Below are 27,285 nucleotides of genomic sequence, written 5' to 3' on the forward strand. Positions count from 1 at the left end.
ATACATCTTTTATTTCACAGCCTCGAAAAGTGTACTTGTTCCTCCCCTTTTCCTTTTGTTTTGTTACTGTTTTGTTCCTTTTAATTTGTTTATCAATGACCATTTACTGGATGTTATATTTTTCGAATGAAACATAAAATTGACAGGTCAATCAATAACATTCACAATTATTTGTATAATGTATACTGCCATGCAGATCACTACTTTTAGAAAATAGTGGACTATCCAAGCAAACCCAGAGACGGCGTGTGATATCTAGTTTTTATGTATTTACCGTTACAATATCTGATACGTGTTTGTGAGCAAGACTGAAAAAGGACAAACATACACGTACCAAAAAGGTGAAGAAAGTGGCCCGAACAGATTTGGACAGTCTTTACAAGCTTTGCTGTAAGTTTTAAAGGGAATGTACATCATTGGTTTTTGATGTAATTTTCAGAAATGAACTATTTGAGGGGTTAGTATATATAGATCAAATATTGTTACACTGACATTTTTGAAGTTTTGTGTTCGAAAAGGTTGGAAAAACCAAGAAAAACAAAAATGTTTAAGTAGTCTGGTTCCCTGACTCAACAAAAGATAAAATGGATCAATTTATAGATGATGGAAAATTGTAAGGCACGGAAACCAGTCTAGCTGGCCTGCACCCGTTCATGAAACATGTAACCAATAGCAAACAAAATTTGGACTGAAAAAATGGTTAATTTGAAGCAGTATAGTTGAAAAATAGTTAGGTTTTTCCAACGCTGGTCGGCCGACCACCATTGGAAATGTATACAAAAATACCATTTTCTTGAAAATTACTTCACACCAGGTGCCATAATTTTACAAAATGCTTGAGACTATCATTTACCAATATCCTAGTAAGGTATTTCGTAAAAACTTGGTAGTTTTATTTTTCGATGTTTGCAAATGTTGTATATTCCCTTTAAACAAAAGGTCCAAGTCACACGGAACAAAATTCCTGTCAAGGGTAAAGAAACACTCTATCATCTCTTTGGTAAATTTTTTACCCCCAAAATGATTTCGTTTCCTCAGAAAAATGTTTTTGTTTGACTGCCACAAATAGACACCCTGTATATCGCGTTTTGGAAATTCTGCCTTTCGTTAGATACCAAGTGGCCCAACTTGAAATTCAAGTCCGTATACTTGATTAGCTGTGTGAGATGTCCAAGGGAGATGGGATAAAGACTATTGTGTGTAATATATCTACAGCGTGTGTCAATAAAAACGCAGAATTAGAAACAAAAATATTAAGAATATAAACCACCCCTATTCATCATAATGTAACCCTCTTTTCAAAGTACCTTTCCTTCTCTTCACTATGCTTTTTATCCCATCTCATTTGGACAATCCTGTCCAGAGATAGAGTACATTGAAGAAGGGTTATAAATTCCAAGCTGGTCTGATTTGTGAAATCACACATACCTAATGAAAGGTTTGAATTCAGTACAGGTGAAAGTATTTGTGGATCACAAAGAAGGACATGTGTGGCAGGATGAGGCTTACATAATCCTTTAGTCCACAATCAATGTTATTAGTCAATAATTCATGATGCTTTGAAACAATGATAGTCCAGTTATTAAATTTAAGTGATACTTATCATCAGTTGTTTCAAAGAAAGTTTTGTTCTGGTTTAATTGTCTTCAATGCATACCTGCATTGTACATAACTGGTCGTTGTGTTAAGGTCATTGAATCAGACCGACCCGCTTCAGAAGGGCTTCACAAAACTTGTCATAACTTTTGAACCAAAAGTCCAAATTCCACCAAACAAAAATCTCGTCAAAGATGAAATTATGGACAATCAAATCCTTATCAAATTAGGCACACCAGTAGCATAATTTTCTCAGAAAAAAAAATCGCTTTGAATCCTGCGTTTTTATTGACACACGCTGTACTACACTTTCAGACTCTATCTATACGTTTTGCAAAGAGAGAGTGCTAGTATTTTTGAAAAATTATGGACACCCTGAAAAACCATTTGAAAAGAAAGCGAAAAAGTTTTTACGGTTTTGAAAACTTATAGAACCACAGTGTTACAGCCGTTTCTAAACTAAAGTTTCGCCTTACTGTATTCTAAAATTGTGTTTAACTATATTATAACAGCCATCAAAACTGACTTTGGACAGCCAGAAGAGCGTGGCATCCTAAAAGGTGACATTTATGGCGTTTACTGCACTTTGCAAACGAACTCCTCACTTAATTGTGCCTGCACGTTGGACTTTTGTGCATACTTGTAAGACATTAATCACCATTGTGATTGGTATAGGGACATCAAGAGGCGGGCCTTCGCTGGATCGGTCCATTGAGACTGCGTGACAGACTTGAAATTATGATAACTTGATTACAAACATTTACAACTCAAATGGATTTTTTTTTTGGTAGTAAAACTGGCCGCAGACGGCAATCTGATCGCAATCGTATACCCCCCCCCCCCCATATTTGCTTGCAATACTCAAGTCCATATTCGACACTTGCCTTACGCAACTCTTGAACTGTGCAAATAAGAACCCTGAACAGGCAGCCTGCTACACAAGCAGATCGAGGTATGTTGTTTAATATATATTTTTTTTCTGAGGTCCAAGGTTCGTCTTTGGGTGCTGCGCTGGGGACTCTCCCTTCTAGTGCCAGGCCGTCCACTTGAATGGGCCTAGTGTTTGCCTATCCAGATTGCACTCATTGATTTCTTGAACTACATTGTTATTCCAAGCCTATAGAAATGAAATACACATTATGTGATATTCTTTAGATAGCTCAGTGGCTAGACCTTTTACGCTCTAAGCTGCAGTATATTTACCATTGGATTTTTAAACTATTTTCTGTGGTCAAATTATCGCGTTTCCTTTTTAGTTTTTCGTTAGATTTAAACTGTCATCGGTGAGAGGCTTGGCAATATGCCAAGAAACAAGTCGCTTTGGCATTACAACGCGGGATAAACAAGTGAGCGGAATTGGAATTATATGTTTTGCACCGCCTCTTTCTTTCTATTGAAGAATTCTATTGACGAAAGAAAGCTTGTTCGGTAGCCGTGTTTTATGCATGGTGCCGTGGTGCAAACTAAACACGCGGAATTTACGACTGTGCCACTCTTTCACTTTGGATTTAACTTGTGGGAGCTTGGATTGGCAAAATGATACTCCACATTGGATAGATAAGTAAGTCAGAGTTTATTACATTGTTTTATTCCTTCCCTCCCCCCTTTTTGTGGTTGCCATTCTCTTTCTATGAAACAAATTGACGATCTCTTTCTTTAAAGGGAAAATACAACATCTGCAAACATGGAAAAACGAAATGATCAAATTATCACGAAAAACCTTACTAAATTGTTAGGTACTGACAGTCTAAAGAATCCTTTAAAATCGTGGATCCTCGTGGGCTGACATTTGCAAGAAAAACTGTATTTTTCCAACGCTGGTCGGCCGACCAGCGTTGGAGACAACTGGCTTTTTTCAAAAACTGTTCTTAATTTTTCACATTTAGTTATTCTGACTTGTCTTTGCAATTGATCACACACCTGTGAAGGGGTACAAGCCTGCTAGACTAATTCTCTGACCTTACAATTCCCTAAAGTGTATTAATTGCTTCGTTTCATCTTAAGTGGGGTCAGTGAACCAGACTACAAGAACATGATAGGTTTTCTTGGTTTTTCCAGCATCTACAAGCCCAAAACATGAAACAAGTCAGTTTAACAATATTTTATATAACATACTAATCCTCCAATCCATTTATTTATGAAAATTGCAGCAAAAGCCAATGTTGTACCGGTACATTCCCTTTAAAACAAAGGGTCGACAAAGTTAAAATATAGTTTTGTCGTTTGCGTGACAAGTTAGCTCCTTTAAACCTCCTGGGCTGAGGGCTCCCTTGACTATACATGAATTGCCCCTGTTCGACACGGTCCATCGCATCTCCCGCCTTACAGTCAGATGACCTTCCTAATTAATGAAGTGTGACGCTATTATATACCGGTAAGTCCTATTCCACATCCACCACTTCAGATCGCTGCACCCGCTAAGCGTCTTTGTCAGTTGTCCATACTTGCCTTTGCCAATTTCCATCTGGTAGTTCCTGTTTGATATGTTGAGTCCAGACGAACGCAATTTCGATCCTGCATCATTGTTCGAAAAATTCAAAGGCTACTTCGATGAAAAATTCAAAGATATCTTGAAACCTCAAGATGTCTCTTCTTTGAAGGAGCTAAACATAAGCTTGAAGCCTAACAGCTGACTAAACCCAGGAACATAGCTCAGTTTGAGTTTCGTGGACAGCTAGATATCATCCTGGCATGCCTGGAATGAATCACAATTGCAATCATTTCAAAGAACGACGCCCGATCTGCAATTCATGACATCCAAGAAGCACAAGAACTGATTTCTGAGTGGAAGATCAGGATTACAGATGACAGCATCTTAGGCCAGTTGGATGACAGACACTCACCGTGAGCAGATCACGACAGATCACCTGTCAGCTGAGCAGCAGAAGACCGTTAAATCTGAAGAAGAAGAAGCCCTTAAGGAGATCCAAGGCTGCAAATGCAGGAGACATGACTTCACTCAAGATGCCACTTTCAAGCACCCATTTAATCACGCCAACCATCATCTATTTCGAGGTATATCTGATCCCCTCTCCCCTAAAGATGCTTTTGATTTTTTTTTATTCAATAAGCGTCTTGCTGTAAATAAATAATCTAATTAATCTTATCTTGTCTAATTATATCCCTTTCTTATCTTGTCACCGCAAAACTCAAACTGCTTTTCATGCGTATGAGCTACGCAAAGTAGCATGACAAATTTACAATGACAACTCGTGAAATACGCAGTTGTGCATTGTGTACCTTTTATTTTAATTTTAAGTCTTTCATATTCATGAGCACAAAAGTGATGTAGAGGGAGAATATTTCATCAGCTTGAGCAACAAAGAAAATAAATAGGCCAGAGTTTTGGAGGTTGTCTTTATTTCATCGTGTGTATTTATGGTTTACTTTTTAAAACATCAGGAAATATTAAAGAACTATTTTAAGGCTGAACAAAGAAATTGACTGGAGTGGGGTTTGAACCTGCGACCTCTGTATCGCCGTTCCGGTGCTCTACCAACTGAGCTATCCAGCTCTACGTTGGTGGCTCTTCATTTAAGCTAAATTAAGTGTTAAGGCTGAAAAGAAATTGTTTGTTAAGTATTGCCCTGAAAATTTCCAAGGTAGATAGGTAGGTAGGAAATAATTTCATTGTGTAACATTTGGTATAGTATGTCTCCGGGTCATTTTTACCTTGGCTCACTTGTTTTCTTTTAGATACCTTTAAAGAGGTTGTGGAATGCCCGAAGACATTTCCGTCATTTTTTGGGTATATGTAGCCTAAGGTGTGATGAAATAAAAACGACTATTGTTTCTGTCATAAAATGAGTACAAAAGGTACTTTTGAGAGCTGTTTTTCAAGTCCTGTCATGCCTGTTTCGACCCGAACGTGCAATTTGTGTAAAAGTCGTTGTTGCAGGCAGCAAACAAAACACAGTAAATCGTGACGTAATAAACAGGACTCCCGATGCAGAGTAGCATAAACGAGTCCTGTTTATTACGTCACAATTTACTGTGTTTTGTTTGCTGCCTGCAACGACGACTTTTACACAAATTGCACGTTTGGGTCGAAACAGGACCTGAAAAATAGCTCTCAAAAGTAACCTTTGTACTCATTTCATGACAGAAACAATAGTCGTTTTTATTTCATCACACCTTAGGCTATACATGTATATACCCAAAAAATGAGGGAAATGTCTTCGAGCATTCCACAACCTCTTTTTTATTGTTTAATGAACTAATTGATATCACACAAACTAATTTGTATATGGAAGAGATTTTTCTATTTTTAAATGTACGTTATTGGCCAAACTGATGCTGCTGAGATCATCAATTTAGCTGCAAACAAAATGTTAGGTACATGTAGGTATACATTTGGGGGCCTAAAACAATGACTAAGTGAGCCAAGTGGATAAATTGCATTTGATGAGAATTGATGAGAAAAACTAAGCAATATTTGTTTTATTCATTTTCTTTTTCACTTTGCGGAACACATTTTCACTATTACAGGCCTACATGTGAGTAAGGGGAACAAGATGTCAGCAGGTCACACAGATTCACTTGTTATGTATGTGAGTCATACACCAGTCAATGGCAAATGCATTGCAGGAAAGGCTCTTGGAGCACATAGCTGTAGCGACAATTGTGTGCTACCGAACTATTATTACACCATTGCTATGATGTCACACTATTGTTAAAAACGTGGCTTCGGATCTACGAATCTCTTACACTGGTCACACAGTGTGGATTCCGAACGACGAATCTTTAGTAAAGTGTGGATTCGGAATTACGAATCCACACTTTGAACACGTCGGACAATTGTTCTCCATAATGAGTATGAATAAGACCGTCTGTGTGAAAATTTGCTTTCCGAAAATTACCAATGCATCTTCACTGTCAGATTCTCAGCCGTCACTGCAAAATCTACTGTTAGTCAGAAAGAAATCGTCGTCTGAACTATCCATTTTGACGTAAGGAGCCTATACACACAAATTGACTTGGTTTTATGGGTGTGGCGATACACATGCTAAACAGCTAGGAAAAAATGTTGCAACCTGACGCCACTTCCGCGCTTGTGTACAAAGTCTATGGAGAGTCATTTCAAATATTTCCTAACAAAATTGGAAACATTTCTCAGTCCCAGATTCATGTCTTATCATCATTTTTGCAACGAATAGCCTTCATTGAGATGATAATGAATAAAAAACATGGCGTCAGGTTGCAACATTCTTCTGTTGATGCAATGGTTTAAGTCAAAGAATACACGAGAAAATGTGGATTCTTAATTTACGAATTCACGAGGCGCCAATAAATTACGAATCCACACTTTCTTGTGTATCCCCCTGGTGCAGAACACCAGCAAGAGACCAGCAGTCTCCTAATGACGAATGACGAACAGAGCACATTTTTGGAAACATCCAGTTAAAACAACTGGTTCTTCTCAAAACCACAAGACTCAAGAGAGAGAAAGTTTACATGGGTGTTACCACAAACCTTCCATACTTTGTTACGTCCACCAGTGTTGTAGTACTTGTACTCGGTACTCGTATTTGAGTACTATTCGATTCCTTTTTTTTTTTTTTAGAGTACTCGTACTCGTACTGGAATGTCAAAGTACTCCTACTCAAAATGACAGAACTCGTACTCGGCCAGCAAAGTACTCGTACTTGACATGTCAAAATTGTACTCGATCATCAAAGTACTCGTACTCCGATAATCGAAGTTTCCTGATTTTCCTCTGTGCACGTCTGGACAAACACATTTAACAGCTAGCCCTGAGTGGGTCTTATATCGGTCTGACTGGGCCTGGGCCAATTACGCACAATGAACCATTTGCGGTATGGGCGTATTTGGAAATACATGTACAAGTACTCGTACTTGTACTCGGATGTACAAGTACTCGTACTCGGAAGTACAAGTAGTCGTACTCTGAGACCTGTATTTGTACTTGAAAGTACAAGTAATCTCAGTAACCTAATTACTCGGCAGTACTTGGTACTTGGAAAAAAAGTACTCGACTACAACAAGTGCTGGTCCCTTGCCCTTAACCGGGGAGATTGGAGGTCACTACGACCCACTGATGGTCAAGTGCAGCCGTAGTATAAGTAGAAGTACTACAAAACTGATGTCCACCATGCAACCTACACGTGTAAAAAGTCTCATTTAACTGTGCTACCTTGAAACAAAATATTTATTTGCATGGGGGATCCAGGATTTTCAAAAATTGCGGGAACAATGTTTGAGCGCCAATTCCAAGTTGGATGGTTGGTAAATCTGAGTACGCAGTGCAAAGTCCTTTGCAATTTGATCGGGGCCATGAAAAATTCCAGAATCCAAGATTTGAAGAAAAAAAATGTTGTAATTTTTGAGTAACAAAAATTGGTCAGCATCAATAAAAGCTGTGGGATGCAGCAATAGCTGTGCGCCACTCTAAATCCACCCTTGGGGAAGATCAACCAGAAACAGCTTTTTAATTTTTGAGACACTAACTCAAATTTTTTTTCTTTAATAAATAGGACTTTTTTATGAGATTGTTGGTTTAAATATATTCATATAGATATTGGTTTAAATATATTCATATGGGTAGCAACCATTTTTACGGATGTGAATGCACCTGTACTTTCTGTTTCGTTGAGACCAATTCAGTTTCTTCAAATCTTTTTTGAATTTAAAGTTGCCCTAAAGACCTATTTGTTTCAGACCACTCAGAATATTCTTGTTTAGTTAAATTTAATTGTTTTGTTATTTCTGATTTGATATAATTTTTGTTTGCGCCATGAGCGTCATTTATGGCGGATAATGGCGCGGTATAAATTTCCGTTATTATTATTATTATTTCCTGAAGTGGGGTATCAGGTTTACCGCAAATAATAAATGTCAAAATTCAGGATTTCCTGAACAGTTTGGTAGGGTTTTTTTTCCAGGCAAACAAAGGCAGCTTTTCCCCATTTTGTTAAAACATAACAGATCTTTTAAAAATCTGACTGATCTGTTTTGAGTAACTTCCAGTAGTGTTTACGGGCTTTGAACAAATTCAGATTTTCCTCATTGGTTCGTTGGATCTGAAAATTGCCTTTCTATGGAGCTTGAATAATTCAGCCTCTTCACATGACTGAATTTTCAGAGACTCTCTGTGAATTCTTTGCCTCGGTTGTGTCCTCATAATGGATTACTCCTACAGTGACAAGCCTGGATAATATATCAAATTATTTCTGTTTTTGTTACCTTTACACACGCTTTAGTGTCGAAGGATTGACCTGAAAATGGGCGTCACTTTTTTCTTTGTGTTACCTCAACAAAGTGTTCAACTGTGAAGTTTGTTTGGACAGTAAGCTGTCTATAAATATCAGCCCAAGGGGAGTGATTTACCCTTCACTTGCCCTACTCTAAGGGCATCTCTTATTATTTCTTTGGTTCTCCCTTCAAACCGACGCTATTTTGGGCTCCAGACCAAGAAAAAAAACCAACAACCTTTTTTATTACTGTCAGTGTCAACCTGTAATGGACTCGATCACCCCAACTAACAAAAAATTCATAATGATGAAATAAAAAATACTGATTACAAAACTCAAACAGTTATTTGAAGTATCCAGTGTTATTTGAAAAACTATGCAAAAATATTACCAGATCTGTGCGTGAAGCACGGCATATAGCACTCGGTGCAATCTCAGGAAACGCAAGGGTGTTGCATCTCATCATACATACAGGGTGAGTAAAAAAAACGGAACCCATGCCCCCATATTAAATTACATATTTAAAGAAAATGTGTAGCACCAAAAAATAATAATGACTGGAAAGCCAATTTCAGAAACTACTTTTAGATGAACAAATTAACTGAAATTGCTCAATCCGTTCAAAGAATATCACCATTTAAATGCAATGACCCTAAAACCTGTTCCATCAACAACAACAAAAGCAATTTATTGTGTGATCTGCCTGTTTGGTACAACAAAGAAAATAACACAGAATATTTGTTTTAACAACGGCCAACAACTGTGGTACACAATATCTTTATTAACAACCCTGGTTGGGAAACAATACGATTTATAAATTCCACATTGTTTAAAAGAGGGGCCTTCAAACATGTCAAAAGGACTTTAATGGATATCTTTAATATTTCAACAAAGGTTTTATCGCTGGTGATGTTTGAAGACAATCGTGACGAAAATGATTGAAATCACTTTTTTGGATGAAAAGTTGTTTTAGGGTCATTGTGTTGAAATGGTGATATTCTTTAAACAGATTGAGCAATTTCAGTATTTTTGTCATCTACAAGTACCTTATGAAATTGGCTTTCCAGGCATTTTTTTGGTGCTACATATTTTATTAAATATGAAATATATTTTTTGGGCTGATTAACTCATTGCAATAAATAAAACTAGAGACAATACGCACTTGGCATCATGTAATTTAGACATCTAGACAGGTGCAACAGCAATTTTTTCCTTCAGATTTTTAATTTTGTCCCAACTTTAGAGGTAAACAAATATGAGAACCACAGAAATAAAAAGGGACGTGTCACAGAAAAGTTCTCTCCTCTCAAGTTTGTCAAAAGCCACCATTTGAAGAAAAAAAAAAGTTGCCCTTGCCGTGAATGAAAATCCCGGTGGCAAAACAGCAGCCATATAGCTATAAAATTATATTGTGGCTGCAGATTTGAATAGATAGGGTTGATTGGAACAAAATTTGACAGCTTTTTACCTCGGGCCTTTTATGATCACTGCGTGAGGTCTTTCTGATGGGCACTTCTTTTTCACACCATCGGACGTTTTATAAATCAAGCAAATCAGCCAAAATCACAACAAATTGAACAAATGTGTGTTGGCTACATGTGTATTTCATCGTTCCATTGGTGCATAACAGTTTGAATGTACATGTATAGGTCAGGGTCGATGGCCAAGAAATCGAAAATAGAAACTTGACACCCCCTCTCCCCAAAAGAGGGGGAGGGGCTAGGAATAAGATTCAAATTCTGCATTTTTTTCCAAACGATGTGGGCAAAAAATTGTTTCTACAGGGTGAGTAAAAAAAAAAAAAAAAAAAAAAAAAAAAAAAAAAAAAACTAAATCCATATGTCAGGACCGTTGTTTTAGTGAAGTTCTGCATGTAGCTTTTTCCAAATCTAGGATATGAAAGCCCAATTCATAAGCTTTCATTTAGTACAAGAATCATTCAAATCACTCATGTAATTTTCAAGTTACAGAATGTTAAACACAACCATAGATCACAAAAAGGTAAGTGTTCTTTCAGCAAAACGAAAACAAACCACACAGGGATGTGTGAGAAGTGTATTCGTTTCACTGAAAGAACGCACACCTTTTTTGTGATCCGTGGACAGAACTTTTAAATGGTGGTTATGTTTAAAATTCCGTAACTTGAAAGTACATGAGTGATTTGAGAAAGCTTATGAATTGGGCTTTTATATCCTAGATTTTGAAAGTGCTACGTGTAGAACTTCCATAAAACAATGGTCCCAACGTTTTTTTTTGGTTTTTTTTACTCAACCTGTATATCTGGAAGACAGGTTGCAGTGGGTAATTTTTGCACTGTTCCCCTTTTCGTTGAAAAGCGTTGAAGGAAGTGCAATACTTGTTCACAACTGTACAACCGCCGGAGTACATGTGTTGATTTTGTAATCAAATGGCGGGAATTTTTTCTGAATGAGTCAATGATATTGCTTCAATCAGTCTCGTAATGGGAATCACCGAAGGCCTTGAAAGGCTGACGATTTTTTATGGCCTGTTTGTTATGACAGCAGAATATATCAAAGCATTCAGTTAGGCCCCCAAAAAAGTCTCCGGTTTCTGGTATGGAGCTTGCCTCAAAAGTGGTGCGGCGATGCGTTTTTTTTGGTTACTTTTTTATGTCAGCTGTTGACTGCAAATGGTGCTCGACTAAATGTATTGCAAAATATATGGGAGTCCAGAGAGGCCACACAAAGCTTATTCTCGATCGTAACCCATCTAAAACCACGTTAAAATTGTGCAGCAGGAGGATTCCAGTCAAACCAGTGAGTTTGGCGGTTTTGAGACATCATCTTTCATTGAAAAAAAAACCTTTTTAATTTCGCAAGCGCAGACCAGAAACCGGAGACTTTTTTTTTGGCCTTAGCCGATGCAGCGTTTGACGTCACCATGATTTTCCTTTGATTCATAGAGTTTCCAGGAGAGTTCAGGGAGCATTGCGACACCCCAAGGCCCAACCCTACGGGAATATCCCCATATCTTCCATTGTTGTCGAGGTGAATAGGTGTCAATCAAAATGAAAGCAACTATAATACCAGTATTTATGAGGTCCTATAGGTGCTTCAAAAGTGAAACTACATAACTTCTGCATTCCCTCTTTTGAAAAGTTTCTCGACTAAGTAATTAAAATTTGATGATTTTGCCACATGCCTCAGGACTGGGTTTATAGAGCCATTCCAGAGTTCACAGACCGGTGCACAGACTACGTCATCCCTAAATCCAAGGGACTACCCGTGCAGAATTTACGCAAACTTGTTTCAGTTTTAGACAAAAGACTTGAATAAGCCACAATACGCAACATGGGCTCTTTTAAGAACTCTTTCAAAGAGTATCTTATCTCCCAATATGTATCATTGTGATTTTTGCTTTTCCGCTTCAAAGCGGAAAAGCATTGTTTTGTTCCGATTTTTTTTCCCTATTTCTTTGCTTTTCCAGTTGAAAGCGGAAAAGCATTGTTTCTTTTTTCTTTTTATTCCACCCCAAATCCCATAGACTTTGTACACGTTTGTTCCTCGTGGCATTTTGTACCTAAAACAAACTCGTATTCTAATGAAACTTGTCCCAGGTAAACTTGTAAAGACCCCATAGTTGGTCACGTGACGTCATCTTCAATATGCAAACTTTAACATCCTATATCTAGAGAACTGTAAGTCCGATTGGGTTGAAACGTGGTATATAGGTAGACCAGGATGTGTTATAGACGAAAATTGAGGTGACGTCATCATGACGTCATCGTGTGATTTTACATTGATTTTTGAAGTTTTGGACCTTCAAGCTATATCACACGAACGCAATATGCTAAATTCCTAATTCTTTTTGTATTATGTTTGTTAGGTAACAGGTATACTCACAAAATTGTGAAAATAATGTGACGTCATTATCAAAACTGTGATTTTTTTTTTAAAACACATATTTATAAGAGAATGTCCAATTGTCATGAAACTTAGTGGGTGGGTAGATAATAGTACTAGTACAAAAAATCTGAAATGATGTCACGATGATGTCATCAAAAATGAGATTTTTAAAAACACTTATAAGGGTAAGTCCGGCTGTCTTGAAACTTGGTGGATAGGTGGATAGTGTTAATAGTATTCAAAATCTGAAGTGACGTCATGATGACGTCATCACCTGTTTTTTTAATTAATTTATCAACTTTTTTACATTTTCTTCCAATACAAACATTTGACAAAATATTTTTTTTAAAGTATTTCTTTACACGTATTATTTAAAAAATGCGGAAAAGCCTGTGTTTTGTTCATCGAACCGGCATAGCTCTAGTTTCTCCTTTGGTTTGTTCTCCAGTGTTGCCCTCCAGTGTTGCCACCTCTCTTGCAGTTTTAAAGGTTTTTTTCAGTCATTTTTCTTAATTTATTTCTGGGTTAGGGGTTAGGGTTAGGGTTGTCTTTGACTTAATTAATGAACTATTTGATTATTTCATGTCTTTGTTTTCTCTTCTAAACTCCACTACAAGCCTTGGCATATTAAGATTGTGCCTCCACAATATTGTATTTTGCTTTCTGTTATGTTACTGTTCAGTATGGATATAATTGCTATTTTGAATTGAAAAAAAAAAGCGATAAATATACTAAATAACATGTAGGCCCTCATACACCAAAAACTATATAAGAACACATCAACATTCCACAGCTTTTTTATATGAAAGAGAAATTCATTAAATCACCCCAAAAAACCCTTATTTTGTAGTTTTTTTTTTAAAAATAAGCCATTTAATGCAATCAAAGATGTTCTCACAGAAGGACTATTGAATGGTTTTTATCTACTTAGTATCTTGAACAAAATTTTAAATCTTCAAAATTTTTCTGGGAAAACACAAAGTTTTACCCCCCAAAAACTGCACATTGAAAATGCACCTGTTTGGTAAAGTGACCCCTTGATGATGTCATTATGATTTCATTGACAAGAAAACCATCCAAGTAAATGGTCGATGCTTGTGTGAAGTTTGAAGTTAATCAGAGTTTTAAAAGTGCCCCAAATGGGGTACTGAAAAAACATGCAACTATTCTTGAGTAATGTAGAAAAAGAAAGGGGGGGGGGGGAATGCAACAACAAGATTACTCAAGAGGCTCATCTATTTTGGGCCTGCAATCTTATCAGCTTTTATAAAGCTGCTATGATGTTTATATCAATCAAAATCAATTCCAAAATCCAAAGTGCACGGAAAAGGCCACCAATCCGAATTCACTGTGTTTGCGCAGTCATGTGGGACTGCCATGTTTGTCTGCAGCTCATGAATGATATGCATGTACCCGCTGGAGAACAGACGATTTCTGTGACACAAGTCATTTTCAAAAACCGGTAATGTAACTGGATAACACGGTGATCAGTGCGTTTCAGGGCACGCACGTACATGTATGTATACAACTCCTAACTTGTGTGTTTTTTATTGTAATGATAATGTTTGCTTCCTTTTGTATCCTTGCATCAAACCCAAAAGCTTGGGGAAAATGGCTTTGAATGGGGAAATAATGCACACGTTTCAAATCAAATCTACCGGTCTGAGCGCCAGATCCTCAAATTATCTAAAATAAACAAAAGCCTGATAATACGCATGTATACCAGTATGCACGATACGTTCGCAACCCAACTGGACAGTACCCTCTCCTGAGGTTAATAACATTCGGTAAAATAATAGGAAACGTCAACCTCCCTAGCTATTTCGGTTCCGTTGTATCTGAGCATGCCGGATGCACAACGTGCAGCTTATGCTACCTGTACCGAAATGTTCCAGAACCAGAACAATACTGTCCTAGCTCTACCCTGCATCAACTCAACGAATCAAGAAGTCATATGTGACCTGTTCTGTCAAAATCAGACTTTTCTGGGCAGAAGGTCAAAAATGAGATTTTCGCATATCCTTTAAATATGTACATTTTCCTTTTAATAGGTGGTTTAATTTTTGAAAACTGTAATTCCTGGGCAATGTTATGCTATTTTGAAGTTCATTGTGTCGAAAAGTAGAAAACGGAGAAAATGGCCACAAACGTCACAAAACAGACAATTCTTTAACTGATATACCTCGACAAATCATCATAAATACTATATTTAGAGTTCAAATTAGGGTTTCAAACTTTTATTGTATATTTTAGACATGTTCAAGATTACTAAGATGCAAAAATTAGAAAATCGAAAAATATCACCCCCACAGCGTTTTTTGGCCTTATCTCAATTTCAACCTCTGCCCAGAAGCGTCTGCTTTTGACAGAACAGGTCACATATGTCCATTAAATTTCCGGCTGAGCAAAACAAATGCACTGGATTCAAATCACTGGATTCAAGACAAAATGTGTTTCCTCTTATTTTTCAGACAGGCTGCCACATTATTGCTGAAGCAGCTTGGTTTGCTACATTGTGTCCAAATCTCTAAAGTCCCTCGGACCAGAGACAGCAACCGATTGTCCTTCCGCGCAGTCGTAAGAGATATATTACCAGGCCGTTAGGACAGCTACCCTGCCTCATCAGACACCCCCAGCAGACACAACCCAACAGAAACGCCCAGTGGAAACACCCAAAGAGAAACACCCAGTGGACACAACCAACCAAAGCACCCATTCAACAGACACGCCCAGTGGAAACACCCAAAGAGAAACACCCAGTCGACACAACCAACCAAAGCACCCATTCAACAGACACGCCCAGTGGAAACACCCAAAGAGAAACACCCAGTGGACACAACCAACCGATGCACCCAGTGGATACATTGAACTAACACCCCCAGTGGATATATATGCGCAACTGACACGCCTATCGGATAACCCCATGAGACACGCCCACTAGACACACCCATTGGACACGCCCACTGGCTACGTCCAGAAGTAACGCCCACTGTACTGCATACAATGTTGATGAGATAGAGCATCCATAGAGCATCTGGGGAGGAGGATTACCAAATGAGGTAAGCTTCTTACAATGGTATCAACGGTAGAGTAGATCATTTGCAGCTATCCAAAAAGTAACTGACCAAACTATTGTTGAAAAGCATACTTGGTTTCGTAAAGATAGTAATGGGACTAAACTCCCTGTGAAATTATTCTTTCTGGAATGCTGTCATTTTGAAGAAAACCACAAAAGAAGGCAATTTCTAAATATGAGTCAAGTGACCCATTTTTGGAATTTCCCGGCAGTAGTTGGTTTGTAATTTGGTGAATCTGTGAACGGGTGCACGCATGCGTTGACACGATGCACACGCACGCGCGGTTGCTGTTATTTGTCAATTGCATGGAAATTTACTGGTCACATTGGGGGGGGGGGGGGTTGAAAAGTTTCTTCTCAAACTAGGCAACTTTTTCTGAACTTATAAGAAAGAATCAGGAAAAATTATTACAAAGTAAGTCCTGTTTAATTATGCTATTACGTTGTGTTGTGATTTTGCAGTGAAACATGCATTGCACATGCAGACATATATACACACTGCCAAATCCATTCATGTGTGACCAAATTCTTACCATGAAGTACCGGTGATGTTATGGTACATTCAATTTATAGACACATTCTTTTAATAACATGATCGGTCGGTGCTGGTAGTGCTTTGAGATTGTTGATACCATGGAAAGAGCTACATGTATAAGTGTTACCATTTTTTTTTTTACTTCTATCTAAAAACAAGGTTATAAAATAAGCAAAAAGTCACTTTTATCTTTCTATCTTAATTTTTGTTTTCAGTTTTATGATGTCATATGTAGCATTGAAAAAGCATTTTATTTTAGTTTGGTGATGTAAAGCATTGCAAAATCTATAACTTTTGAATAAGGGAAACCCTTTTAAGTGATGACAGCACCATGAAGTGCAGTGCAAGTGCACACTTTAAAAAATATATGAATTTAGGATTGAATAATGAGGATATTTTGACAGATTTTTAGAGGAACCCTCAAATTTGCTTGTAATTTGATGCCTGACGATGTCACATTCTTCATAACATAACTGATACTTAAGATTGTCATTTGCCCACAATCAATGAATATTGAGAAAAACATCAAATAAATAAAAACAAACAAACCAGGTTTTATAATAGGCCAACCCACCAATCGAGTGGCTTTCATTCTGTATCTCATCTATCCTGGAAATCATTTCTTCCATCTGCCAAAACTGTTTGAAGAATTCCAAGCTTGTTCTGTGTGCACTGATTGTATGTACTACCACAGGGGGTTGTCTTTTTGTGTTTGCCGCCCCACAATTACAGATCTATGGCTCCTAAAATAGACATGATTCATTAATAGCCAATTTGGGGAATTCCCCAAATTGCATAATGCCCCTTTATAAAAGGCCTTGCCAACACATGTACTAATTCGCTTTACAAGATTCTCCAGCATTGAGCAAACAAAATCAAGTAAATAGTTATCTGATAAAGTTGGTGCGATATCTGGATTCCTCCCTGGACAAATATTAACCAGTTGTTTTGACAAAAGCATGGATTTAACAATGGACCATCATCAGGTAAACTAAAGCTTGTATCTTGCAGTTGTTGTATGTAACCATTTTTCGTTTTAACCTACTTTGATAAATCCATTGTTGTTATTGCTTGTTTGCATGTGTCTGAATGCTTGGAGGAAAACAATTAAAAATCCATAATTCTATGACAAATTGTAGGCTTTTCTGTTTTCCTTCTGACCAGTACTAAACAATTCATGTATACATTGTAGGTGTTAACATTTTAAATGGTTGCAGGTGTTAACTTTTTAAATAAAACCTCTCTTTTTAGCAACTTAGTGAAATTCTTCCCTCTGAAAATGTGGAAGGAAGCTTGAAATTGATGGTGCAGATAATGCAGCAATAATACAATTCCTGTCGTAGTTTTTACGTCACTACTTCACATAGGCCATCAGCCTGGGGTTTTGGCCAGTGTCAAATCAGGGCATAAATGATTATAGTGCGCATGCACAAGGTATACCGCCCCTAGAGTGGTAACAAGCATTTTGATGGCCATTTTGAAAAAAAGGGTGATAACACCCAAAAAGTTGCCATCGCTGCAATGCTATCACATATTTTCCAACTCTGGAGGTGTATACCTTGCCAATTCGCGATCACGATTATTCCCCTCATTTGATACCGGTGGCCAACATTTTGGCAAGAGGCTGATGGCCTAACATGTTTGCCATGCCCGACAGGATGACTCATGCTTTGAGTATTAAATTTTGAACAAAGAAAGTTAAACTTGGTATACAATACAAAAGGAAAAATGAGAGGCATTCCGGCTAATAAACTGAGACGGAACTAGGCACAGTCTATTGTGGAGAAAAATGCACAACAAAAACCAAACTAAAAAAAACAAGAACTAGAGATTCACTTTTGTTGAGTTACAAACGCAGAGTGGCCGGGCAGACAGTCTTTTCATTATACAATGCCCAGAAGAGTTAGGATATACGTACATGTATATGGAACAAAGAATCACAAAATTAAATCCCTTCCAGTACAATCAACTATTTTGTTACAAAAATATATCTTAAACGGAGTAGTAAAATGATTCTGCATTTGAGTTATATTGGGATTTTATTACACTTCCGGTAACACCGGAAGTGAAGGTCAAGCGGTTTCGTGTCGGGGGACAAAAAATGTTTTTCGAGGCATAGTGTACAACCTCACGACAAAAAAGAATGAACAGACGAAACCGTTCGGAAGAAATTTTGGTTTGTATTGATTTCAAGCTAATGTCTTCATTCTGAATTCACCTAACTTTGACCTTCCGGTAGGAGGAAAGGTCAAACAACTTTGACTTTAAAATAAAAAATGTTTATCAAGGTATTGTCCATCACATCACAAAGTATGAACGTGATCGTTCATTTTGTTAGTGAGTTATAATTGACGGAAAATTGTCATATTTTGACCAAAAAATCGCTTGTAATTTGACACCCGATGACGTCATCCTGACGTCAGAGTAATATGCACCACTTGGGATGAGGGTCGATATATATTGAAAGTTACAAATTCATATCATAAACCATCTAGGAGAATAGCTGCAGAGAAGTATTGTCCGGGAAAAAAAAAAAGAAACAAAGATCAATCGGAACAACTTAAAAGAGTGGTCGGGTTGTGCCTGACCACTCAATTAAAAGGCGGTGACGTATTTTGGATTTTCAGATTTATTTTATTGTTGGTACCGGTATGTCTACTTCTCTTTTTTTTAAAGAAAGAGTAGAAAAAAATTGTGGAATAGATGTGTTTTCCACGGGCTATGGGCTATTAAACAATTACCTAGAGAGAATAGTTGCTTTATAAAATCAAACTGCCAAATTGGCAGTGAAATAACCTTTTGTGCATAAGGACATCTTGAGAAAAAAAATAGTACATGTAAATGTTGTGCTTATATAGGGCTCTCTAAAAAAAAAAAAGTCTCATGGTGCTTCAAAGTTATTGCCCCTTATCGTCAGGCTATCAGACCACCTTCTGCAGCAGCTCAAAATCAGCACAATGTGGTCTCCACCTTCACAAATACCCATTTACATGTGTACTCCTGGGTGGAGAGAGGCAATCATTTTAAAATGTCGTTCCCACAAAGACATGTATTCTAATTAAATCTACATGAACTGCAGATTTTGCAAAACAGTGCGTAACTACACAGGACTTTACGCAACAAAATTATTCTGCAGAATTTGGCGTAGCTGTGCAACATTTAAAACAATCATTATTCAATGGACGAGGATAATACAGTAACAGCATTTACGATGGCTGTTCGTGTATGATTTTGTTCGTTCATGAAAAAGTTGTTGAATGACCTCCGCCCGCCATTATGAAAAACAGTTTTGCTTGACTTTCTTTGGAATCATGCGGCAACTCTAAAAACTCTGTCACAAGTAAAATAGCAATACAATTTACTTCAAACGCAAAGCTGTGAGTTTCTTGTATAAACCTTGTTAAGTTGAACAATAACAGGCTCCAAGATGATCTCGAATAGCAGGTAAAACAGGTTATTTTCAGTTGCTCTGCCTCAACTTACGCCTCCAAAAGTGATTGCGCAAGTTAAGCCATTATTTTGTTGCGCAAGACACTAAGAAAATTACAAGAAACGGTCATAACTGAAATGTTGCGCAACTTATTCTGTCCCAGTGACATCAGTACTTTCTAACTTGCCATTCTTGCATCATTAGGAACGACTTCAAACAATTTCTTTATTTGTCAGCAAGGTAGTTTGCTATTCATAACCACTCTTGGAGGATGATTGCATCAGAATTATAGAATGACAGATGTCACAAGGACAAAAAAATAGTGGCCCCCCCCAATTTTTTTTATAGATTGCCCCTCAACTACACTAAATTTGGAGTGCTGTTATTTCTGTAAGTAACAGGAAAAGCATGTCTGAAATGCAACCGGTTTAGTGGGCCTTCAACTATTTTAGGGAAAAAATATTTACATTTATCACGTGCGTCTGCAAATATGTTTTATACGTCTTCTTGTCCATTTGATGTGTAGTAATCTGTGCCCACCCTCGATTATCGATGCCATCATATCATCATAATGTATTATCAGTGCACACAATGAAGTACCGGTACACACAAAATATACACAAAGTGCACACAATATGTACACATCCTGTTCTGCTACTGGGTTCAATCAAATTTGCAAGCTCAAATATAATCTTTGGAAGCAGATAGAAAGCCCGAATGGAAATTTTTATAAAAAGTACATTTTCAAAGAAACGTGCAGTTCATGTTTTTGTGTGTGTGGTTTGTTTTGGACACTTACGGCTCATCTACAGATTTCAGCAATCAGGATTTAAAGGTCCTTAAAAGGCCGAACAAAATTGTGTTTACAGTAACGCCCTAAAAATGATCCATGCAGGTAGGCAGGAAAATAACTTTATGTTTGTCTGTTAGTCTTTAAACATATACTTACTTTGTTTACTTTAACGGTATTTGTTTAATTAACCCGTCTAATTGTTAAGTTATGCAAAATCACACCCAAAAATGTGCACAAGGAAGATGTTTTTATTTTCAAAATATAGTATTTTAAATTTCTGGCCAAATGTGAGGTTAAAAAATTTGGCCTGAAACTAATCCAGGTAGGTTGGGTTACCGCTGCCATAAACACAAAATTGTTGGTTTTTTTTCCTTTTAATGAATGGGTTGAAAGCATGCTACGTTTTTGAAAACTGTTTCTCGCAGTAATTTCCTCTGTAGAGTGATACCAGAATCATTTGTCATGTAACTTTTGAAGGGATGCCACTTGCAACTACACTATACACCTGCAAGCTGGTTAGAACAACAGGTTGTAGCACTGACACAAAAGTGGAACAACAATGTTCCACTGAGTGTTTTCAAAGAGAGTTTTATATTCATGGAGGTAGGGAGTGGTAAAGTTGTTTTTATTCAATACATGTTCACTCGTGCAGAACCAGATACCTGTTTGGTTGCTACCGGTTCAAAACTTAACAATGACTACTAAATCCAAGTTCAAACAAAAATTCAACTAATTCTATGCAAAACTGTGAAAGAACTTGCGTGTCTTTGTGTGAGTGTCTGTCCGTTACATGCATTGCAATATTCATCCCAGTGGTCTCCCCCAACTCTCCTTTTGAAACTGTTTGGGTACGTGTGCATGCAGTCCATATCATTGGGTCTTTGTTCTTTGTCCCCAGATCACAGTTGCCCAAACACGGCCCCGGCCAGCATCATCCGAGTCCAACATCAACGTCATGCTAGTACATTCCCTACCCACACTTACAACCCGCCTCATGTGGAAGTCAGTCTTTGTGTTCCTGCTGATCCTAAGCATAGCGGCAACTCCCTCCAGGAACGGAAAACAGTGCTCCACCATCAGAAGAAGTGGTGAGGTATGTGTATGCAACCACTAAACTCATTGGAGACCACATCAAGGGAAGGGACAGACTCACTCAAAAAAAGAGAGTTCCGGTTCTTTTCAGAACCACACTTCTTCCAAGAAGAGATTTCCTTGGCGTTACCTGCAATCAAGTCATATATTCCCAATGCGATCAAGTCATATATTCACAAGACTAGTTTTGATTGAACGTGTTGATGGCGACTGCAATCCCCGCGGCTGTTTGGAGGTGCTCGTCGTATGTGGACCGGCCGCTTTAGGATGCTAAAACCCAAATCCCGTCTTGGACAAATTAAGACTAAAAGCTCGGGGGGGGGGGGGGGGGGTTCACACAAAAACTTTAATTCCACTTTCACAATCAACACCAATCCCCAAGGCATCTGGGCCAATAATTTTGACAATTTTTAAGCCGCTGTGAATTTAGTAGAAAAACTGTATTAACATCGGAAGAAAAAAAAAATTGGCTACTTTTGTACAGTGTTTGCATACTTTTTTCCGACATCACTGCACTTTGGGGTGCCGGTATGTAGCACTGCATAAAAAAAAATTGGGTTTGCAATAGAAAACATGTACGGCTACATGTAATTGTGTTGAATCGTATGGTTGAATCACACAAATCATGCATGCATATGCGTGTACAGAATGGCTATTGGGCAATACAGTAGTGTATAACTTCGACTAGTAATTTTGTTAAGAATTATAAGTGTGGTGAAAAATGTAATTGACGTTCACACAATGCTGCACAGTTTATTATAGGAAACTTTCCCAGGATTGGCTGTACTCACCCACTGAAAATATATTCCCACGGAAGAATCGCTTCACATGAAATAATAAAATGCTGGCAAACCAACAACTGCACTTAAAAAAAACCCCAGCACCGACAATAGGCAACTGCCCATGGATCAACTTTCTTTCTTTTTTTCACAATGGGTGACTCGCCTGTGTGTGTTCACAACATGAAAAGCTGGCACCATGGTTCAATGCAAAATTGTTTTACATTTTAGGTCAAGAAATGTAGACTGCGTGAGTGCGAGTCCAGGATATATGTCAGAGATGCTGAAAAAGGCAAAAAGCTGTGTTGTTACCAAGAACGTAAGTTTATTTTGATGTGTTTTTAAAAAAAGTTTGGGGTTTTGTTTTTGTTATGTTTTTTTTTTTCTCCTTTTGTTTCTTTCAATTTCATTGAGCGAAGATTTCCTAGGGACAAAACATTTTTACCACTGTCACCAAGACAAGCCACAGGCAGGAGCGACGCCAGGATTTTTACTGGGGGGTGGGGGTGGGGGGGGGGGGGGGGATGCACATTTTCCCCCAAAATGTTTGTACATTCTCTAGCATATTCTAATTTTATCATTTTTTGGGGGGGGGGGGGGGGGGGGTGGGCGGGGTGACATTTGCCCACCCCGCCCCCTTTGACACCCTGCAGATTCACATTTTTGTAAAATGTGTATTAAACTAATACATGACTTCAAATTTATTTATGACTTCAACCTCTTTTTTTTCCATCTTTTTTTCCCTCTTTTTTGTTTTTGTTTTTTGCTTTTCCGGTGAAGGGGAGGGGGGGGGGAGGGGGCCAATACCCACTTGCCCCCCCCCCCCCCTTGGGACCAAGGGGAATAAAAGACTTGTTGGTCTTTTCAATGAGAATTATATAGTTATAATTTATTACCGGTGCTGTATAAATATCCCGAGACAATACACAAGAGTAGAGACAACTCAATGCAACTTGTTGAAAAGTTCAGAGATCAGACAAATCTACCTTGCATAACACACCGGTTAAAGGGAATGTACATCATTGGCTTTTGCTGTAATTTTCAGAAATGAACTATTTGAGGGGTTAGTATAATAGATCAAATACTGTTACACTGACAAGTTTGAAGTTTTGTGTACGAAAATGCTGGAAAAACCAAGAAAAACAAAAATGTTCAAGTAGTCTGGTTCCCTGACTCCACTAAAGATGAAATGAATCAATTTATTGATGCCCGAAAATTGTACGGTATAAGGAAACCAGTCTAGCTGGCCTGCACCTGTTCATGAACATGTAACCAATAGCAAACAAACTTTGGACTGAAAAAGGGTAAATTTGGAGCAGTAGTTGAAAAATAGTTAGGTTTTTCTAACGGTGGTCGGCCGACCACCGTTGGAAATTTATACAAAATACCACTTTTCTTGAAAATGACTTCACACCAGGTGCCATAATTTTACAGGATGCTTTAGAATTTCATTTACCAACATGCTATTAAGGTATTTCGTAAAAAAATTGGTAGTTTTGTTTTCCAATGTTTGCAAATGTTGTATATTCCCTTTAAGTACAAACTCATGCCATGAGTTGGTTATGTAAATGTTTTCTTAGTGAGCCATATCTCCTTTTACATTAAACCGATGAAAAAAAAAAATAGCATTAAAAAGAACACAATAATAAAGCAAAACTATAAGGACTGGTAACACAATTGCCCACTTCTTATGAAGTACCGATTTATTTACAATGCAGAGGCCTAACCCAGGATTTCATTCGTGGGGGGGGGGGGGTGACAGTGCTATTAAAAAGGTTTAGCGCTGTCGGTACATCAGGACTTGTTTTCAGTCCAGTTAACATTGCCAAACAAACATTTTTTAAAATGTAAATTAGATTATTAGGTGTAAATAAAAATTGTGTGTAACTTACGGTAACCTGGATTTTTTTGAAGGCCAAATTGCCAACCTCCAACTTGTCACATTTGGCCATAAAATTTTTAAACAAATTATATTTTGAAAATAAAATAGGTCTTCCCTATACAAGTTTTTGTGTGTGTGTTATTGGTCAAATAAACACAAATCACAATACTGTTAAAGGCTAACAAATGAGTATAAAAGACGGACAGACAAAAACAAAATTAGAAGAATGAAACTGGATGGTTTTGAGGGTGTTTCCGTAAACACACAATTTTGTTTTCTCGGCCTAATTGTCTGTATGCTGTTATGGCCTATTCCAGACAGAATCAGTGTTTGGTCTTTGATTAATATTTTTTACTTTATTTTATTTTATCAAACTACAGCAGCTCATGCAGAGTACTCAAGACGGGCCTTATCCTTCAATTGCACTGACGCCAGAAGCCTGAAAGACTTCACTGTTAACGATGTACAGTATCTTGTGGTAACAGACCTCAAAAAAGGTATAAAATATGTGCATATATCACAACAACAAATACCTTTGGAGTGTCGCAAAGTGGGCACTTCAACTTTAAGTAGTACTCCTCATAGGAGTAATTCCCCCATATGTCAAACAAATTATTGAGTAATCTGCAGGCAAATTGCAGCCATCAATAAACTGCTGCCATGTTCATCGGTCCATCCCAACAGGATCATTTATGGGCCCAATGTCAGTCGGCAAATTAGCTTCAACACCCCCCCCCCCACACACACACACACCCACGTGTGTAAATGCCGGCAATCGTGGATGCCCCATTGTCCCTAATCCTCTTTCCTTTGTTTGTACTCTAACTTTTTAGCGACAGCTCTCATTGGTTTTGTACACGATTTGAGATCGTGGACGTTCGGTCAATCGTGGACGTATTGTTTGCGCCCCAATTCTTTTGTCCTACGTCCACGATTGCCGGTGTTTACACACGCATGCTTACACAGGCATAGAAGTGGGGTACTTCCTTCATGTCCTTTGTTCTCGTGTACTAAAATTTTGCAATGTCGCACACTAATTTCAAAATGCTCTTATTTTAACCAGAATTGATTTCCTGGGCTGAAATTCGGATTTAATATCCCTTTTCTAAAACTCTTCCATTTGCGACGGATCAACCCACCTCGGAAATTCCTAGTTTTTGAGTAACATTTATATATCTGTTTCGTGAAAAACTTGTGGGGTACCAAAACGGTACCCCGCAAGTCGGTGGGCATTCCTTGTGGGTTACCTCCCGTTGTTCTGGTACCCCATAAGGCAGTGTATACGTTCACCCATCTTCGTAAACACCAGCGATTATGGACTCCATATTGTCCCTAAACCACCATTCCTTTGTTTGTACTTAAACTTTTTAGCAACAGCTCTCATTGGTTTGTACACGAATTTCAATCGTGGATGTTCGGTCAATCGTGGACGTATTCTTTGTGCCCTAACCCTTTTGTCCTAGGTCCACGATTGCCGGTATTTACATACTCACACAAGTGTTTATTTACCTGCAATTGTGAACCCCCTATTGTCCCTCTTTTGTTTGTAATTTTTAGGAAGACCTGCCATATGTTTTGTACACGATCGTCAGTTGTGCACCTTCGTCAATTGTGCACCTTCTGGAATTGTGGACCCTATTGTCCTCTAATGCACAACTTCCCCTATTGAATGCAGAAACAAACGCACAAAGAAAAGTCTATGATACCCCCAGACTTCAAGTAAAGTTGGAAAGTTGACCATTACCTACCACTCTGAAAAATAGAACTTAAAAAAGGTCTCTCTCAAGAAGATGTCCTGGCATTGCTATTTTGAAGGACGAGTTTGCAAATCTTGGTTTGACATTTTGACAACAACAATTTTGCCACTCCAAGACAATCAAGACAGTATGGTCCAAGAACCTTGACTCCAGAGTGGAAGTCAGCACACTGGGTTCCAGTGCAACCCATTCATGGACACATCCAATTCTAAACAACACCTGACTTTTCTTGACAGGTCGAGTCACGTTACTCAGGTGGGACGAAGATGACAGGGAGTTCCGGACGCAGCAAATTCTGTACGTGGAGAAACCTTACAGTGCAGAGGTAGTGCAGCATCGAGGCCGGCTTCTACTCCTGGTGGCTGTGTTTGATGGGCAGCAATGCGGACAATGTGGCCTTCTCCGCAGCCCTGTATATCAGTGGGACCACGTAGCAGGCAGGTTCAATGAGACCTCCATTCAGGAACTCCCGTCATCCAAGTACATACGCTGGTTTCTGGACAGACACAACGGGGAAAGTACTGCCTTCCTTGTGATTGGACGCTGCACCTGCGACACGCTGTTGTACTCGTGGGACAGGCGTGCCAACCAGTTCCAGAAGATTGACCAGCCCGACTTTGGAAGGGTGCCCGATAGTTCAGATATCGTGGTTCAGTCGGTCCGACACCAGAGAACACAATACACTCTCTCAGCTCAGTTGAAGGGAGACTCTTCAATCGATCATGCAATCTCGGTCTCCCGATGGTCGCAAAGCCAGGGGATGGTTTCGCAGAGACATTTAGATGTAAGAGTGCATGGTTCTGCTCAGCAAGGATTGAGTGTCCATCAGTACAAAGGCCAAGTCTTCATGTGCACCATTACCAAAGGCAATCGGAGAGGCCTGATGACCACCATCTCCAAGTTACAGTTTGAAAGTGACAATGACTCGTTCTCAGTCAGTAAAACTGAGGTTGGTCGGACAGAAGACAAAAACCATTACCAGTCTTTCTGTACACTCTTTGTCAATAATCACGACAAGGAGCTCTACGTAGCCGTCGGATACTATACTCGGCCCACGAGTCTGATGAGATACAGCCTGATAACGGACAGCTTCTCAGATGCCGGGGAGCTGTCCCAGGACATTGGTGCATTCGACCTGGTGACTTTCCAAAACGGGGATGATTTCTTCATTGCCACAGTCACCAACACCACATCGTTAGGGTGCAGAGTTAATTTGTTCAGTGCAGATTTGTAAAACCAAATCCAAAAAAAAAAAACCCAATATTTTG

General features: G+C 38.4%; 1 protein-coding gene across 1 annotated transcript; it reads left to right on the forward strand.

Annotated features, from left to right (window-relative positions):
* Positions 1-2,662: 2,662 nt before the first annotated feature.
* LOC119737529 lies at positions 2,663-27,284 on the forward strand. Its single transcript, XM_038211956.1, has 6 exons — positions 2,663-3,157; positions 15,145-15,732; positions 21,406-21,600; positions 22,610-22,697; positions 24,641-24,757; positions 26,254-27,284. The coding sequence occupies exons 3-6, from the start codon at positions 21,463-21,465 to the stop codon at positions 27,249-27,251; spliced, it is 1,341 nt and encodes a 446-aa protein (XP_038067884.1). The 5' UTR covers positions 2,663-3,157; positions 15,145-15,732; positions 21,406-21,462; the 3' UTR covers positions 27,252-27,284.
* The last annotated feature ends 1 nt before the right edge of the window (position 27,285 follows it).

The sequence above is a fragment of the Patiria miniata genome, unplaced genomic scaffold (genome assembly GCF_015706575.1).
Source record: "Patiria miniata isolate m_02_andy unplaced genomic scaffold, ASM1570657v1 HiC_scaffold_3, whole genome shotgun sequence".
Classification (NCBI taxonomy): domain Eukaryota; kingdom Metazoa; phylum Echinodermata; class Asteroidea; order Valvatida; family Asterinidae; genus Patiria; species Patiria miniata.